Genomic DNA, 16,370 nt, shown 5'->3' with positions numbered 1-16,370 from the left:
CATCAGAGGGGGAGAGGAGAGAAGTGTAGCATCACAGGGGGAGAGGAGAGAAGTGTAGCATCACAGAGGGAGAGGAGAGAAGTGTAACATCACAGAGGGAGAGAAGTGTAGCATCACAGAGGGAGAGGAGAGAAGTGTAGCATCACAGAGGGAGAGGAGAGAAGTGTAGCATCACAGAGGAAGAGGAGAGAAGTGTAGCATCACAGAGGGAGAGGAGAGAAGTGTAGCATCACAGAGGGAGAGGAGAGAAGTGTAGCATCACAGAGGGAGAGGAGAGAAGTGTAGCATCACAGAGGGAGAGGAGAGAAGTGTAGCATCAGAGAGGGAGAGGAGAGAAGTGTAGCATCACAGAGGGAGAGGAGAGAAGTGTAGCATCACAGGGGGAGAGGAGAGAAGTGTAGCATCACAGGGGGAGAGGAGAGAAGTGTAGCATCACAGGGGGAGAGGAGAGAAGTGTAGCATCACAGGGGGAGAGGAGAGAAGTGTAGCATCACAGGGGGAGATGAGAAGAAAAATATATAATGTGAGGATGAATGTTGATGAATACAGTCATTATGATGAGGATTACATATACACAAGGAGAGAGACACACATTCACCTACTTTGTACTCCTATGTACTCCTATGTTGTGTTCACTTATTCAAAATATGTGGCAGACCTGACTCCTGTTCAACAGCTGGTGAATCCCCAGACCTTCAATCTTCTATGGCTGTGTTTTGGGGAACATACAGTATCTCATATACTGGTACAAATACCAGAAACATGTCAAATATACAGTGCCGTGAAAAAGTATTTGCCCCCTTTCTAATTTACTCTACTTTTGCATATTTTTTAAAAATCTGATCTTCAACCAAAACCTAATATTAGATCAAGAGAACCTGAGTGAACAAATAACAGAACTACCTATTTATTTCACAAACAAAGTTCTGCAACACCCAATTCCCCTGTGTGAAAAAGTAATTGCCCCTTACACTCAGTATCGGGTTGTGCCAGTTAGCTGCAACGACTCCAACCAAACGCTTCCTGTAGTGTGACCATTCTCCACCACCGTAGTTGCTGATCAGTCTCTCACGTCACTGTGGAGGAATTGTGGCCCACTCTTCCATGCAGAGCTGCTGTAACTCAGCGACATTTGTGGGTTTTCAAGCATGAACTGCTCAAATAAAATCAAACTTTATTTGTCACATGTACACCTTACTGTGAAATGCTTACTTACAAGCCCTTAACCAACAGGTGTACACCTTACTGTGAAATGCTTACTTACAAGCCCTTAACCAACAGGTGTACACCTTACTGTGAAATGCTTACTTACAAGCCCTTAACCAACAGGTGTAGACCTTACTGTGAAATGCTTACTTACAAGCCCTTAACCAACAGGTGTAGACCTTACTGTGAAATGCTTACTTACAAGCCCTTAACCAACAGGTGTAGACCTTACTGTGAAATGCTTACTTACAAGCCCTTAACCAACAGGTGTAGACCTTACTGTGAAATGCTTACTTACAAGCCCTTAACCAACAGGTGTAGACCTTACTGTGAAATGCTTACTTACAAGCCCTTAACCAACAGGTGTAGACCTTACTGTGAAATGCTTACTTACAAGCCCTTAACCAACAGGTGTAGACCTTACTGTGAAATGCTTACTTACAAGCCCTTAACCAACAGGTGTAGACCTTACTGTGAAATGCTTACAAGCCCTTACAAGCCCTTAACCAACAGGTGTAGACCTTACTGTGAAATGCTTACTTACAAGCCCTTAACCAACAGGTGTAGACCTTACTGTGAAATGCTTACTTACAAGCCCTTAACCAACAGGTGTAGACCTTACTGTGAAATGCTTACTTACAAGCCCTTAACCAACAGGTGTAGACCTTACTGTGAAATGCTTACTTACAAGCCCTTAACCAACAGGTGTAGACCTTACTGTGAAATGCTTACTTACAAGCCCTTAACCAACAGTGCAGTTCAAGAAGAGTTAAGAAAATATTTATCAAATAAATGAAAGTAAAAAATTCTATACAGGGGGTACTGAGTCGGTGTGCGGGGATAGATCAAGTTGGAGGTAATTTGTACATTTAGGTAGGGGTGAAGTGACTATGCATAGATAATAAACAGCGAGTAGCAGCAGTGTACAAAACAAATGGGAGGGGAGGGGGTCAATATAATAGTCTGGTGGCCATTTGATAAGTTGTTCAGCAGTCTTATGGCTTGGGGGTAGAAGCTGTAGAAACTTGAAACTCCGACCCGCTCCACTACAGCCCCGTTGATGTTAATGGGGGCCTGTTAGGTCCACCTTTTCCTGTAGTCTACGATCAGGAAGTTCAGGATCCAGTTGCAGAGGGAGGTGTTTAGTCCCCGGGTCCATAGCTTAGTGATGAGCTTCGTGGGCACTATGATTTTGAATTCAGAGCTGTAGTCAATGGACAGCATTCTCACATAGGTATTCCTTTTGTCCAGGTGGGAAAGGGCAGTGTGGAGTGTGATTGAGATTGCGTCATCTGTGAATCTGTTGGGGCGGTATGCGAATTGGAGTGGGTCTAAGGTATCCAGGAAGATGCTGTTGATGTGAGCCATGACCAGCCTTTCAAAGCACTTCATGTCTTCCAACATGAGTGCTACGGGGCGGTAATCATTTGGGCAGGTTACCTGCTCTCGTGCATGCTTCAGTGTTGCTTGCCTCAAAGCGAGCATAAAAGGAATTTAGCTAGTCTGGTAGGCTTGCGTCACTAGGCAGCTTGCGTCTGGGATTCCCTTTGTCGTCCGTAAGAGTTTTCAAGCCCTGCCACATCCGACGAGCGTCAGAGCCGGTGTAGTAGGATTCAATCTTAATCCTGTATTGATGCTTTGCTTGTTTGATTGTTCGTCTGAGGGCATAGCGGGATTTCTTATAGGTGTCCAGATTACTGTCCCGCTCCTTGAAAGCGTCAGCTCTAGCCATTAGCTCGATGCGGATGTTGCTTTTAATCCATGGCTTCTGGTTGGAATATGTACGTACAGTCACTGTGGGGACGACATCATTGATGCACTTATTGATGAAGCCGATGACTGAGGTGGTATACTCCTCAATGCCATCGGATGAATCCCGGAACATATTCCAGTCAGTGCTATCAAAACAGTCCTGTAGCGCATCATCTGACCACTTATGTATTGAGAGAGTTACTGGTACTTCCAGCTTTAGTTTTTGTTTGTAAGCAGGAATCAGGAGGATAGAATTATGGTCAGATTTGCCAAATGGAGAGCAGGGGAGAGCTTGTATGCATCTCTGTGTGTGGAGTAAAGGTGGTGTAGTTTTTTCACCTCTGGTTATACATGTGACATGCTGGTAAAAATGTGGTAAAACTGATTTAAATTTGCCTGCTTTAAAGTCTCCGGCCACTAGGAGCACCGCTTCTGGGTGAGCATTTTCTTGTTTGTTTATGGCCTTATAGAGTTGGTTGAGTGCGGTCTTAGTGCCAGCATCAGTCTGTGGTGGTAAATAGACGGCTACGAATAATATAGATGAGAACTCTCTTAGTAGATAGTGTGGTCTACAGCTTATCATAAGGTACTCTACCTCAGGCGAGCAATACCTCGAGACTTCTTTAATATTTGACATTGCGCACCAGCTGTTATTGACAAAAAGAGACACACTCCCACCACTCGTCTTACCAGACGTAGCTTCTCTGTTCTGTCGGCGCATTGAAAATCCCTCCAGCTCTATATTATCCGTGTCGTCGTTCAGCCACGACTCGGTGTAACATAATATATTACAAGATAATCGTAATCGTAGATCATTATTTTATTTTCCATGTTAGCAAGTAGAATTGATGGCAGTGGGAGTTTACTCGTTCGCCTACGGATTCTCAAAGGCAGCCTGATCTGCATCCTATTTTCCTCCGTCTTTTCTTCACGGGGATCTGGGCCTTTTCCCGGGAGAGCAGTATTTCTTTCTCGTCGGACTCGTTAAAGGAAAAAGCTTCTTCCAGTTCACGGTGAGTCTTCCCAGTTCTGATGTCCAGAAGTTATTTTTGGTCATAAGAGACGGTAGCAGTAACATGATGTACAAAAGAAGTTAAAAAGAAGTTACAAACAATGCAGAATTGCTCAATTGTTTACCGGCATGTAAAACGTCAGCCATCCTCTTCGGCGCCATCACATTATGCTCATTTCAAGTCCTGTCACAACCTCTCAATTGGGATTAGGTCTGGACTTTGACTAGGCCATTCCGAAACTTCAAATATGTTTCTTTTTAGCCATTTTCATCTAGACTTGATTGTTTGTTTTGTATCATTGTCTTGCTGCATGACCCAGCTGCACTTCAGCTTCAGCTCACAGACGGATGGCCTGACATTCTCCTGTAGAATTCTCTGATACACAGCGGAATTCATGGTTCTTTCTATTAAAGCAAGTTATCTAGGTCCTGAGGCAGCAAAGCATCCCCAAACCATCACACTACCACCACCATGCTTGACCGTTGGTATGAGGTTCTTACTGTGGAATGCAGTGTTTGGTTTTCACCAGGCATAATGGGACCCATGTTGCCCAAAAGGTTTTTAAATCATTCCGTCCATAGAACATTCTTCCAAGAGTATTGATGATCATCCAAGTGCTTCCGGGTACGTTTTGGGCAAGCTTGAGTAAACTATTTGGGTGACATGTTTTTTTGTTGTAAAGTCAGGTTCCATTTATTTAATAATATGTTTTAGTTGACGATCAGATAACATTGAGTATCGAAAATATGCAAAAATAGAGAAAATCAGAAAGGTGGCAAATACTTTTTCACGGCACTGTACATTCTGTCAGCATCTCCCTATGTATTACCATGCTACCTGACACTGCCCCTCTCACCGTACTCTGACTATTCCCTATTGGCCTCAAGTAAAACTATCTCATTCCCCAATCGTCCTGTATGCCGCCTGTCACTCTGATCACTTCTCGTTGATGTATTGCACCCTAACTCTCTATAGGATAGTGATGCTTCTGTTGTGCTCCCCTTTGGCCCACTGTCCACTGGTAGAAAGGGATGTCTTTGGAAGACATCCATCGCTGTCTTTGTCTCTCCCCGTCAACCTCTACCTGTCTCTTTGTCTATGTGTCACTGTCCCAGAACTTTTAGTCCCCTGATGTGGCGTTGTCTTAACCACCTGCCACATTGACCCCTTTCTCTTACTCTCAGTGCGAAAACCTTGAGTTCTTGCAGACACACTGGCCTGCGTTTGGTGTATAAGATGTGAGTGTGAACAGTAATCTACAGCAGCAGTAGTTATTGTGTGTGTGGTACAGTTATCGTGAAGTCATGCAAACACTCCTTGAAATATAACTAGAACGCGTGCGTGCGCACACACACACACACACACACACACACAGGCTAATGAGTGTGTCATGAGACCTGGACTTGTGTGCTGATGTGAGAGGAAGTGGAGATAATCCTTACTTAATAATTCCTGTGTTCTTTTCCAAGAGTCCTGCTCCTCCAGTGCACAGCTCACGGGGTACTTTCACATGTCCCTCTATATTGAACAAAAAACATACTGGAATTCTCAGCATCACTCCAGTGAATCGCAGCACGGTACAGAATTCTTATGTGGCAAAAGTTACACACACAATCACAAGACTTAGCCACATCTGCTAACATTGCCTTTGTTCTCCTCTCTTGCGGTGTTCATCTCTCCCTCCAGCCCAAACAGCGGACCTCCCTCCCCTCCTCCTTGGATGTCCAGAACCAGAGGCCAATCAACCACAGCTGTGATCCCTCTGAGGTGAGCTCGTCCCTGGGCTACGCCAGCTTCAGCACCAGCCCCCCTGCCAGCCCGCCAGTCAGCCCCAACCAGGACTCACCTGGCTCCAATGACGACTGCCCCCCCACAGGTACCCAGGGACAGATTTTGGACATAGCACAACTTGTAGAGAATGAGGGATCATGTCAGCTCCATTTATATAGCTTTTGTAGCTTTTAATTGGACAAATACTGGAAACAGCCAATTAGCCCCTATGAAATTGTCTTTTCCCTAGAGATTTTCACTCTTTTTGGGAATTTTTATCCACCTTCTTCCTTCCTATTCCCTTTGCATGTAGTGGATCTGGAAGTTTCCATCTGGACACAATTTTCTAGTCTTTATTTCACCTTCCTCCGCATTTTATGTATGTATGTGTGATGTTGCTTTCAAATGCAGCTCAAACATAGAACATGTAAGAATGTTTTATAGCCATTGAATTCTACCGTGCAAATACTGTATACTGTGCGTTATAGGGAAATAATGCACACTCTAGAATGCCCTTCAAGCCAATCAGAAACAAGTATTCAACAATGCTGTGGCACAGTATGAGCTCATGTAATAAGCTAACCTCACCTGAGTTTAATCGACCGTCCTCAAGTGTAGTAATTAGTTATCAATAGAACCAAGACAATCTCACTTCTAAGGACCTACTGTAAGTCTTGCAACACACACACACAGACACCTAAGACTCTCCCCCCTGGCCATGGGCAAAGGTGTCTAGTCTGTGTGTGTGACTTTACTGTTTATTTCCTGTGTGTCGCAGTGATGATTACCAGGTGACGTGGCTGTCACCCACCCACATTCAACAGAGAGGAGACAGGGGGAGAGATAAGGAGAGGTGACTAGAGGAGAGAGTAGAAGAGAGGAGAACAGTATGTCCTTCTCTTTCTCCATAGTTGTATTCAGAGAGAGAGACCACGATCAAGTGTGTGTATGTGTTTATCTTTTTGTATGTGAAACAGAGGTGATTATCAGGCGTGTGTGTGTATCATGTCTCATTTGGTTATTTATGAAGAAGCAGATCAGAGGCTAGCTGCACATCCCTGGCTGTGACCCCACTTTCCCATGGTGTCTCAGGGGACATTTCCATTTCACACCCCACAGTCGTACAGGTTACCCAGTTGTACATGCAGTTAAAGGTGCATGTACAATTCCCGTTTATGTGACAAAACAAGCAATTCTGAGAAGGTGTAGAGAATCATTGTATCATATAAACCACTGTGAAATATCTTTTCCATAACCAAAAATATTGTATTTTCAGTTTGTTTGTAGCTGGTGTACAAAACTGAAAGTAAAAGACGCAAAATGAAAACTTATGAATGGGAAGCATAGAAATAGAACAGATCAACCACTTTTTAGACTTGCTTTCAATTTTGTTTATTTAACCTTTATTTAACGAGGCAAGTCAAATTCTTATTTACAATGACGGCCTACTGGGGAACAGTGGGTTAACTGCCTTGTTCAGGAGCAGAACAACAGATGTTTACCATGTCAGCTCGGGGATCTAGCAACCTTTCGGTTACTTGCCCAACACTCTGACCACTAGGCTACCTGCCCCATTCAATGAGAGTGACAGATCTATAACTAACATTTCTATGTGAATTTGATCGGGTTGCCCAAAAAGTGACATATTGCCGCTTTAAGCAGGACAAATATGAGCAACCTTTTATTACCACAGATACAGTCACACACACACACGCACACACTCCATTTCCACTATTCAACAGACACCAGCAAACATGGCTGGCACATCAAATCTGATACATCACAACGCGCCACCAGAGAAACAACATCTCGCTCTCTGCCTCTGCCTCTCTCTCTTCCTCTCTTTCGCCAGCATCCCTCTATCCGTCAACAGCCCCCAGGTCCAACTCCAGGAATAGATCTGCACCCATTTTCCTTCTCTTTTTTTTATGCGCTCTTTTTTTAAATGTTCCTCCTCTCCCCTCCTGCTCTCTTCTTATTAGCTTTATAAGGTCCCTTGTGTTGTTGCCGTGACAACAGCAAGCACATGAGGCTTATACATTTACAGCTGGATACATCAAGTGGAGAGCGAGAGATGGAGAGAGATCGGGGAGCGAGAGAGGGGGGGGGCATTATTGAAGAGGAGAGAGGGAATGAGTGAAAGAGAATGAAAAAAGAGGGAGTATGAGGAGAGAGATACAAACTATAGAAGAAGAGGGAGGGAAGGGGGAGAGTGAAACCCAGAGTAAGATAGAGGTAAATACGCCCAACCATAAAAGGTCTCCTTCCTACCTTCCTGCCTCCATCCCTCTCTCATTTTTCAAAAGCTCTCCTGTGCTAGCCAAACAGCCGGCTCAACGCTGGATCAACACTGACCAAACATTTACGCAACGTCCCCTGTGCTACAGGGTAGGTGTAAGCCACCTGCGTGGGTGGTTGGCAGAAAGCTGGCTATTTATAGCTGGAGTAGCATTAGCATCTGTAGGTGGTAGAGTGGATGTTTCAGAAGAACCTTTATGTAACGTTTTGCTAGTTTTGCTGTAGCAGGCAGAGATGTTCCCTCTGGCATGTCAACACTGCAGTACCATTCCAGCATCAGGTAACTGCAGCAGCCTTAGTGTGTGTGTGTGTGTGCACTTTCCTGTGTAAGCCTGGATGTGTTTTCTTTTGACAGAAGGACAACATTAACATACTGTACAGTAGTGGTCTTTAACTTCATTTACTTCTCTTTTTTCCACCACAATGTCAGGTAAACAGGATGTAAATCAACTGTGTGCACAGGAAGTGCTGCAATGTAAATATGAAGTCTACAGTGGCGTGGTTGATTGCTGTCTTATTTTAGAACACCTACAACTGCCCCTCCTTCTTTCTTAAAGATTCCTTCCTTCAATTCTTATGCCCTTCCATCCTTTCTTACGCCCTTCCTTGAGTTAATCAGACATCATTGAATAAGTAAAAGCCTATGGCCCCATCCAGATACAAGCCCTACCACCTCCTTGTCTCAAGGACGTCTTTATTTCAGTGGGCTTGATTGATTCAAAGAGAATGCACTTTTACAAATCTGTGTGCAATTTCACGACACCCCCCCCCACACACACACACACACACACACGGCTGTGGCCCCACTCTCCGAGGGTGTCTCAGGGGGAGTTGGGATATGCCAAAAACACATTTCCATTTCACACCTCGCACTCGTACAGGTTACCCAGTTGTACATGCAGCGAAACAGGACAGTCACAGGGGCAGCAGGGACTCCAAAGACCACCATTAATCCTGGACACACACCATCAATCCTTTTGGTCCCTTGTGGCTCTTTTATCCTCTGTGCATGTGTGTATTTGTACCAACGAGTATGTGTGTTCGTGCATGTAGGTGAGTGACTCCTACATCTTGGCCTGTACACCATGTTCTGAACAGACCAGAATAGACCAGTGTTTTATGGGACTTTGATTGTCCTCACTTATATTCAATTATATGACTGCCCCTCCAATTGTCAGCGCACTCTACCTCTGGCTGCTGTGTGGCTATGTGTAGAAAATCACACATTGTACACCTCCTTTGAATGAGGCAGTTAATTCAAGGTACGCTTTACAAGATGACATCATCACACACAACAGACAAGAACATAAGCAGAATGAAAATCTGACCAAGACTGACGCTATTGGCTTTCTCCAATGGGGGCGTATCTCAACGAGGTAGATGGGTGTGAATTCTGTGGATGTGAGTGAGCACCAAGGAAGAGAGAGCCCCCAGCTAGCACCAAGGAAGAGAGAGCCCCCAGCTAGCACCAAGTAAGAGAGAGGAAGAGAGACCCCCCAGCTAGCACCAAGGAAGCGAGACCCCCAGCTAGCACCAAGGAAGAGAGAGCCCCCAGCTAGCACCAAGGAAGAGAGAGCCCCCAGCTAGCACCAAGGAAGAGAGAGCCCCCAGCTAGCACCAAGGAAGAGAGCCCCCAGCTAGCACCAAGTAAGAGAGAGCCCCCAGCTAGCACCAAGGAAGCGAGAGCCCCCAGCTAGCACCAAGGAAGAGAGAGCCCCCAGCTAGCACCAAGTAAGAGAGAGGAAGAGAGACCCCCAGCTAGCACCAAGTAAGAGAGAGGAAGAGAGACCCCCAGCTAGCACCAAGGAAGCGAGACCCCCAGCTAGCACCAAGGAAGAGAGAGGAAGAGAGACCCCCAGCTAGCACCAAGACAGAGAGAGCCCCCAGCTAGCACCAAGGAAGAGAGAGCCCCAGCTAGCACCAAGGAAGAGAGAGCCCCAGCTAGCACCAAGGAAGAGAGCCCCCAGCTAGCACCAAGGAAGAGAGACCCCCAGCTAGCACCAAGGAAGAGAGACCCCCAGCTAGCACCAAGGAAGAGAGAGCCCCCAGCTAGCACCAAGGAAAGAGAGCCCCAGAGCACCAAGAAAGAGAGAGCCCCCCAGCTAGCACCAAGGAAGAGAGACCCCCAGCTAGCACCAAGGAAGAGAGAGCCACCAGCTAGCACCAAGGAAGAGAGAGCCCCCAGCTAGCACCAAGGAAGAGAGACCCCCAGCTAGCACCAAGGAAGAGAGAGCCCCCAGCTAGCACCAAGGAAGAGAGACCCCCAGCTAGCACCAAGGAAGAGAGACCCCCAGCTAGCACCAAGGAAGAGAGAGCCACCAGCTAGCACCAAGGAAGAGAGAGCCCCCAGCTAGCACCAAGGAAGAGAGACCCCCAGCTAGCACCAAGGAAGAGAGAGCCACCAGCTAGCACCAAGGAAGAGAGAGCCCCCAGCTAGCACCAAGGAAGAGAGAGCCCCCAGCTAGCACCAAGGAAGAGAGACCCCCAGCTAGCACCAAGGAAGAGAGAGCCCCCAGCTAGCACCAAGGAAGAGAGAGCCCCCAGCTAGCACCAAGAAAGAGAGAGCCCCCAGCTAGCACCAAGAAAAGAGAGCCCCCAGCTAGCACCAAGGAAGAGAGAGCCCCCAGCTAGCACCAAGGAAGAGAGAGCCCCCAGCTAGCACCAAGGAAGAGAGAGCCCCCAGCTAGCAGCAAGGAAGAGAGAGCCCCCAGCTAGCACCAAGGAAGAGAGAGCCCCCAGCTAGCACCAAGGAAGAGAGAGCCCCCAGCTAGCACCAAGGAAGAGACCCCCAGCTAGCACCAAGGAAGAGAGACCCCCCCCAGCTAGCACCAAGGAAGAGAGAGCCCCCAGCTAGCACCAAGGAAGAGAGAGCCCCCAGCTAGCAGCAAGGAAGAGAGAGCCCCAGCTAGCACCAAGGAAGAGAGAGCCCCCAGCTAGCACCAAGGAAGAGAGAGCCCCCAGCTAGCACCAAGAAAGAGAGAGCCCCCAGCTAGCACCAAGGAAGAGAGAGCCCCCAGCTAGCACCAAGGAAGAGAGAGCCCCCAGCTAGCACCAAGGAAGAGAGAGCCCCCAGCTAGCACCAAGAAAGAGAGAGCCACCAGCTAGCACCAAGGAAGAGAGAGCCCCCAGCTAGCACCAAGGAAGAGAGAGCCCCCAGCTAGCACCAAGGAAGAGAGACCCCCAGCTAGCACCAAGGAAGAGAGAGCCCCCAGCTAGCACCAAGGAAGAGAGACCCCCCAGCTAGCACCAAGGAAAGAGAGCCCCCAGCTAGCACCAAGGAAGAGAGAGCCCCCAGCTAGCACCAAGGAAGAGAGAGCCCCCAGCTAGCACCAAGGAAGAGAGACCCCCAGCTAGCACCAAGAAAGAGAGAGCCCCAGCTAGCACCAAGAAGAGAGAGCCCCCAGCTAGCACCAAGGAAGAGAGAGCCCCAGCTAGCACCAAGGAAGAGAGAGCCCCCAGCTAGCACCAAGGAAGAGAGAGCCCCCAGATAGCACCAAGGAAGAGAGAGCCCCCAGCTAGCAGCAAGGAAGAGAGAGCCCCCAGCTAGCACCAAGGAAAGAGAGAAGGAAGAGAGACCCCCAGCTAGCACCAAGACAGAGCACCAAGGAAGAGAGACCCCCAGCTAGCACCAAGGAAGAGAGCCCCCAGCTAGCACCAAGGAAGAGAGAGCCCCAGCTAGCACCAAGGAAGAGAGAGCCCCAGCTAGCACCAAGGAAGAGAGAGCCCCCAGCTAGCACCAAGGAAGAGAGACCCCCAGCTAGCACCAAGAAAGAGAGAGCCCCCAGCTAGCACCAAGAAAGAGAGAGCCCCAGCTAGCACCAAGGAAGAGAGAGCCCCCAGCTAGCACCAAGGAAGAGAGAGCCCCAGCTAGCACCAAGGAAGAGAGAGCCCCCAGCTAGCACCAAGGAAGAGAGAGCCCCAGTTAGCACCAATAAAGAGAGAGCCCCAGCTAGCACCAAGGAAGAGAGAGCCCCCAGCTAGCACCAAGGAAGAGAGACCCCCAGATAGCACCAAGGAAGAGAGAGCCCCCAGCTAGCACCAAGGAAGAGAGAGGCCCCAGATAGCACCAAGGAAGAGAGAGCCCCCAGCTAGCAGCAAGGAAGAGAGAGCCCCAGCTAGCACCAAGGAAGAGAGAGGCCCCAGATAGCACCAAGGAAGAGAGAGCCCCCAGCTAGCAGCAAGGAAGAGAGAGCCCCCAGCTAGCACCAAGGAAGAGAGAGCCCCCAGCTAGCACCAAGGAAGAGAGAGCCCCCAGCTAGCACCAAGGAAGAGAGAGCCCCAAGGAAGAGAGAGCCCCAGCTAGCACCAAGGAAGAGAGACCCCCAGCTAGCACCAAGGAAGAGAGACCCCCAGCTAGCACCAAGGAAGAGAGAGCCCCCAGCTAGCACCAAGGAAGAGAGAGCCCCCAGCTAGCACCAAGAAGAGAGAGCCCCCAGCTAGCACCAAGGAAGAGAGACCCCCAGCTAGCACCAAGGAAGAGAGAGCCACCAGCTAGCACCAAGGAAGAGAGAGCCCCCAGCTAGCACCAAGGAAGAGAGACCCCCAGCTAGCACCAAGGAAGAGAGAGCCCCAGCTAGCACCAAGGAAGAGAGACCCCCAGCTAGCACCAAGGAAGAGAGCCCCAGCCCCCAGCTAGCACCAAGGAAGAGAGAGCCCCCAGCTAGCACCAAGGAAGAGAGAGCCCCCAGCTAGCACCAAGGAAGAGAGAGCCCCCCCCCAGCTAGCACCAAGGAAGAGAGAGCCACCAGCTAGCACCAAGGAAGAGAGAGCCCCAGCTAGCACCAAGGAAGAGAGACCCCAGCTAGCACCAAGGAAGAGAGACCCCCAGCTAGCACCAAGGAAGAGAGAGCCCCCAGCTAGCACCAAGGAAGAGAGAGCCCCCAGCTAGCACCAAGGAAGAGAGAGCCCCCAGCTAGCACCAAGAAAGAGAGAGCCCCCAGCTAGCACCAAGAAAAAGAGAGCCCCCAGCTAGCACCAAGGAAGAGAGAGCCCCAGCTAGCACCAAGGAAGAGAGAGCCCCCAGCTAGCACCAAGGAAGAGAGAGCCCCCAGCTAGCACCAAGGAAAGAGAGAGCCCCCAGCTAGCACCAAGGAAGAGAGAGCCCCCAGCTAGCACCAAGGAAGAGACCCCCAGCTAGCACCAAGAAAGAGAGAGCCCCCAGCTAGCACCAAGGAAGAGAGAGCCCCCAGCTAGCACCAAGGAAGAGAGAGCCCCCAGCTAGCACCAAGGAAGAGAGAGCCCCCAGCTAGCACCAAGAAAGAGAGAGCCCCAGCTAGCACCAAGGAAGAGAGAGCCCCCAGCTAGCACCAAGGAAGAGAGAGCCCCCAGCTAGCACCAAGAAAGAGAGAGCCCCCAGCTAGCACCAAGGAAGAGAGAGCCCCCAGCTAGCACCAAGGAAGAGAGAGCCCCCAGCTAGCACCAAGGAAAGAGAGCCCCCAGCTAGCACCAAGAAAGAGAGAGCCACCAGCTAGCACCAAGGAAGAGAGAGCCCCCAGCTAGCACCAAGGAAGAGAGAGCCCCCAGCTAGCACCAAGGAAGAGAGCCCCCAGCTAGCACCAAGGAAGAGAGAGCCCCAGCTAGCACCAAGGAAGAGAGACCCCCAGCTAGCACCAAGGAAGAGAGAGCCCCCAGCTAGCACCAAGGAAGAGAGAGCCCCAGCTAGCACCAAGGAAGAGAGAGCCCCAGCTAGCACCAAGGAAGAGAGAGCCCCCAGCTAGCACCAAGGAAGAGAGAGCCCCCAGCTAGCACCAAGGAAGAGAGAGCCCCAGCTAGCACCAAGGAAGAGAGAGCCCCCAGCTAGCACCAAGGAAGAGAGAGGCCCCAGCTAGCACCAAGGAAGAGAGAGCCCCCAGCTAGCACCAAGGAAGAGAGAGGCCCCAGCTAGCACCAAGGAAGAGAGAGCCCCCAGCTAGCACCAAGGAAGAGAGAGCCCCAGCTAGCACCAAGGAAGAGAGAGCCCCCAGATAGCACCAAGGAAGAGAGAGCCCCAGCTAGCACCAAGGAAGAGAGAGCCCCAGCTAGCACCAAGGAAGAGAGAGCCCCCAGCTAGCACCAAGGAAGAGAGAGCCCCAGCTAGCACCAAGGAAGAGAGAGCCCCCAGCTAGCACCAAGGAAGAGAGAGCCCCCAGCTAGCACCAAGGAAGAGAGAGCCCCCAGCTAGCACCAAGGAAGAGAGAGCCCCCAGCTAGCACCAAGGAAGAGAGAGCCCCCAGCTAGCACCAAGGAAGAGAGAGCCCCCAGCTAGCACCAAGGAAGAGAGAGCCCCCAGCTAGCACCAAGGAAGAGAGAGCCCCCAGCTAGCACCAAGGAAGAGAGAGCCCCCAGCTAGCACCAAGGAAGAGAGAGCCCCCAGCTAGCACCAAGGAAGAGAGAGCCCCCAGCTAGCACCAAGGAAGAGAGAGCCCCCAGCTAGCACCAAGGAAGAGAGACCCCCCAGCTAGCACCAAGGCAGTAATAAAGCAGTGCTGTTATCTCCCACTGAGATTCTAATGAAGAGTTTTATTAAAGAGAACCGGACCCTTTTTGATCACACGTCCTCTCTAAAGAAACGTTTGTTTTGTCAAGCTGCGCTTCCCGCACCGTTTTCTGCTCTGCCCATGATTTTGTAATTACAGTAAGCAGGGTTCTGATTGGTCTATAGCATGTGTGTGTATTTGGGGCTGATGTATGGATTCATCCATTCCTAGACTCTAACTGACCTGCCTGTCTGCCCCTCATTTCAACGTCTCATTTTGATTTACATTTGGTTGAGTTGTCAACTAACGTGAATTACACGTGAAATCAACAAGAAGAATTCACCATGTCATTGGATTTAGGTTGAAAGTTAGGTGAAAAAAAGAGGACGTTCTCTTACGTTGATGCCGCTTTGTGAATCCAATCAGTTTTCCACGTTGATTCAATGTCATCACATTGAATTTTGTTTGTTGAAATGGCGTGGAAACAGCGTTGAGTCAACCAGTTTCTGCCTAATGGGTCTCTTCTTCTTCCCTCTATCTTTCTCTCCCACATGTATTGAGGAACAAAAGAGGAGGACTCTGTCGTTCTCTCTCTTTTGTCTCTCTGTAATCTTCCTCTGAGGTCTCTTTATGGACTGACTGACTCCAAGTTATGGTGACTCATGTCTAGAGCCTCTGACAGTTGAACAGAATAGAGGGCAGTTCAGTAGAGTAGAGAGGAATGGAACTTTTCCACAGAGGACATTCCAACCTCTTCACACATCTCAAACCATCAGGCAACGCTAGAGGTTTTCTATGCTAATCAACGCATGGCTAATCAACGCATGGCTAACCAACGCATGGCTAACCAACGCATGGCTAACCAACGCATGGCTAACCAACGCATGGCTAACCAACGCATGGCTAACCAACGCATGGCTAACCAACGCATGGCAAAGACCTTGAAAAGAAAAACAACAGTCGTCGAACTGCACTAATTCAAATATATTTGAGCAAATATGTATAGAACACATGTAATAGTATAGAACAAAACAATGTACGGCCGGACAGGGCAGGTTAAGGTAGAAAAGCAGTCTGTCAGTGACGGCCCAACATTCCTCTATGATGTTGTGGTACACGCAGCTCTCTGTCTCCCCCTGAGGCACTGTCAGTGGATGGTTTAATTGAATGCTTAATGAACATTGTCCGGGCCCAGCAGTGTCATTAAGAGACTCCACTGATAACCTTTAAACCACCAATGGGAAGGCACTGCATAGAACCCACACATATTATCTTCAGGGCATGTACAGGGTCTTCAGAAAGTATTCACACCCCTTGATTTTCCCAAAATGTTCTGTGTTACAGCCTGGTTTTAAAATGAATTGAATTTAGATGTTGTTTTTTGTCATTGGCCCCATAATGTCAAAGTGGAATTATGTTTTTCAAAATGTTTTACAAATGAATTAAAAATAAAAAGCTGAAATGTAATGGGTCAGTAAGTATTTAACCTCTTTGTTATGGTCAGCGTAAATAAGTTCAGGAGTAAAAATGTACTTAACAAGTCACATATGAAGTTGCATTGACTCACTCTGTGTACAGTAATAGTGTTTAACATGATTTGTGAATGTCTACCTCAGCTCTGTACCCCACACATACAATTATCTGTAAGGTCCCTCAGTCAAGCAGTGAATTTCAAACACAGATTCTACCTTAAAGACCAAGGAGGTTTTCCAATGCCTCGCAAAGAAAGGCACCTATTGGTGAATGGGTCAAGATTAAAAAAAAGCAGAAATTGAATATCCCTTTGAGCATGATATTAATTACACTTTGGGGGGTGTATCAATACACCCAGTCACTGCAAAGATACATGCGTCCATCCTAACTCAGTTGCCGGAGA

General features: G+C 48.7%; 1 protein-coding gene across 1 annotated transcript in view; it reads left to right on the top strand.

Moving 5' to 3' along the window:
- LOC112267806 (ankyrin repeat and sterile alpha motif domain-containing protein 1B) overlaps nucleotides 1–16,370 on the top strand; it is a 326,014-nt gene that overhangs the window by 184,986 nt on the left and 124,658 nt on the right. The window contains 1 exon segment of the mRNA XM_042297888.1: nucleotides 5,658–5,847. Within this exon segment, the coding sequence (XP_042153822.1) occupies nucleotides 5,658–5,847 (190 nt within the window).

The sequence above is a fragment of the Oncorhynchus tshawytscha genome, linkage group LG15 (genome assembly GCF_018296145.1).
Source record: "Oncorhynchus tshawytscha isolate Ot180627B linkage group LG15, Otsh_v2.0, whole genome shotgun sequence".
NCBI classification, from domain to species: Eukaryota; Metazoa; Chordata; class Actinopteri; order Salmoniformes; family Salmonidae; genus Oncorhynchus; species Oncorhynchus tshawytscha.
The sequence above is the reverse complement of the archived record's forward strand: the minus strand, read 5'-3'. Positions and strand labels throughout refer to the sequence as shown.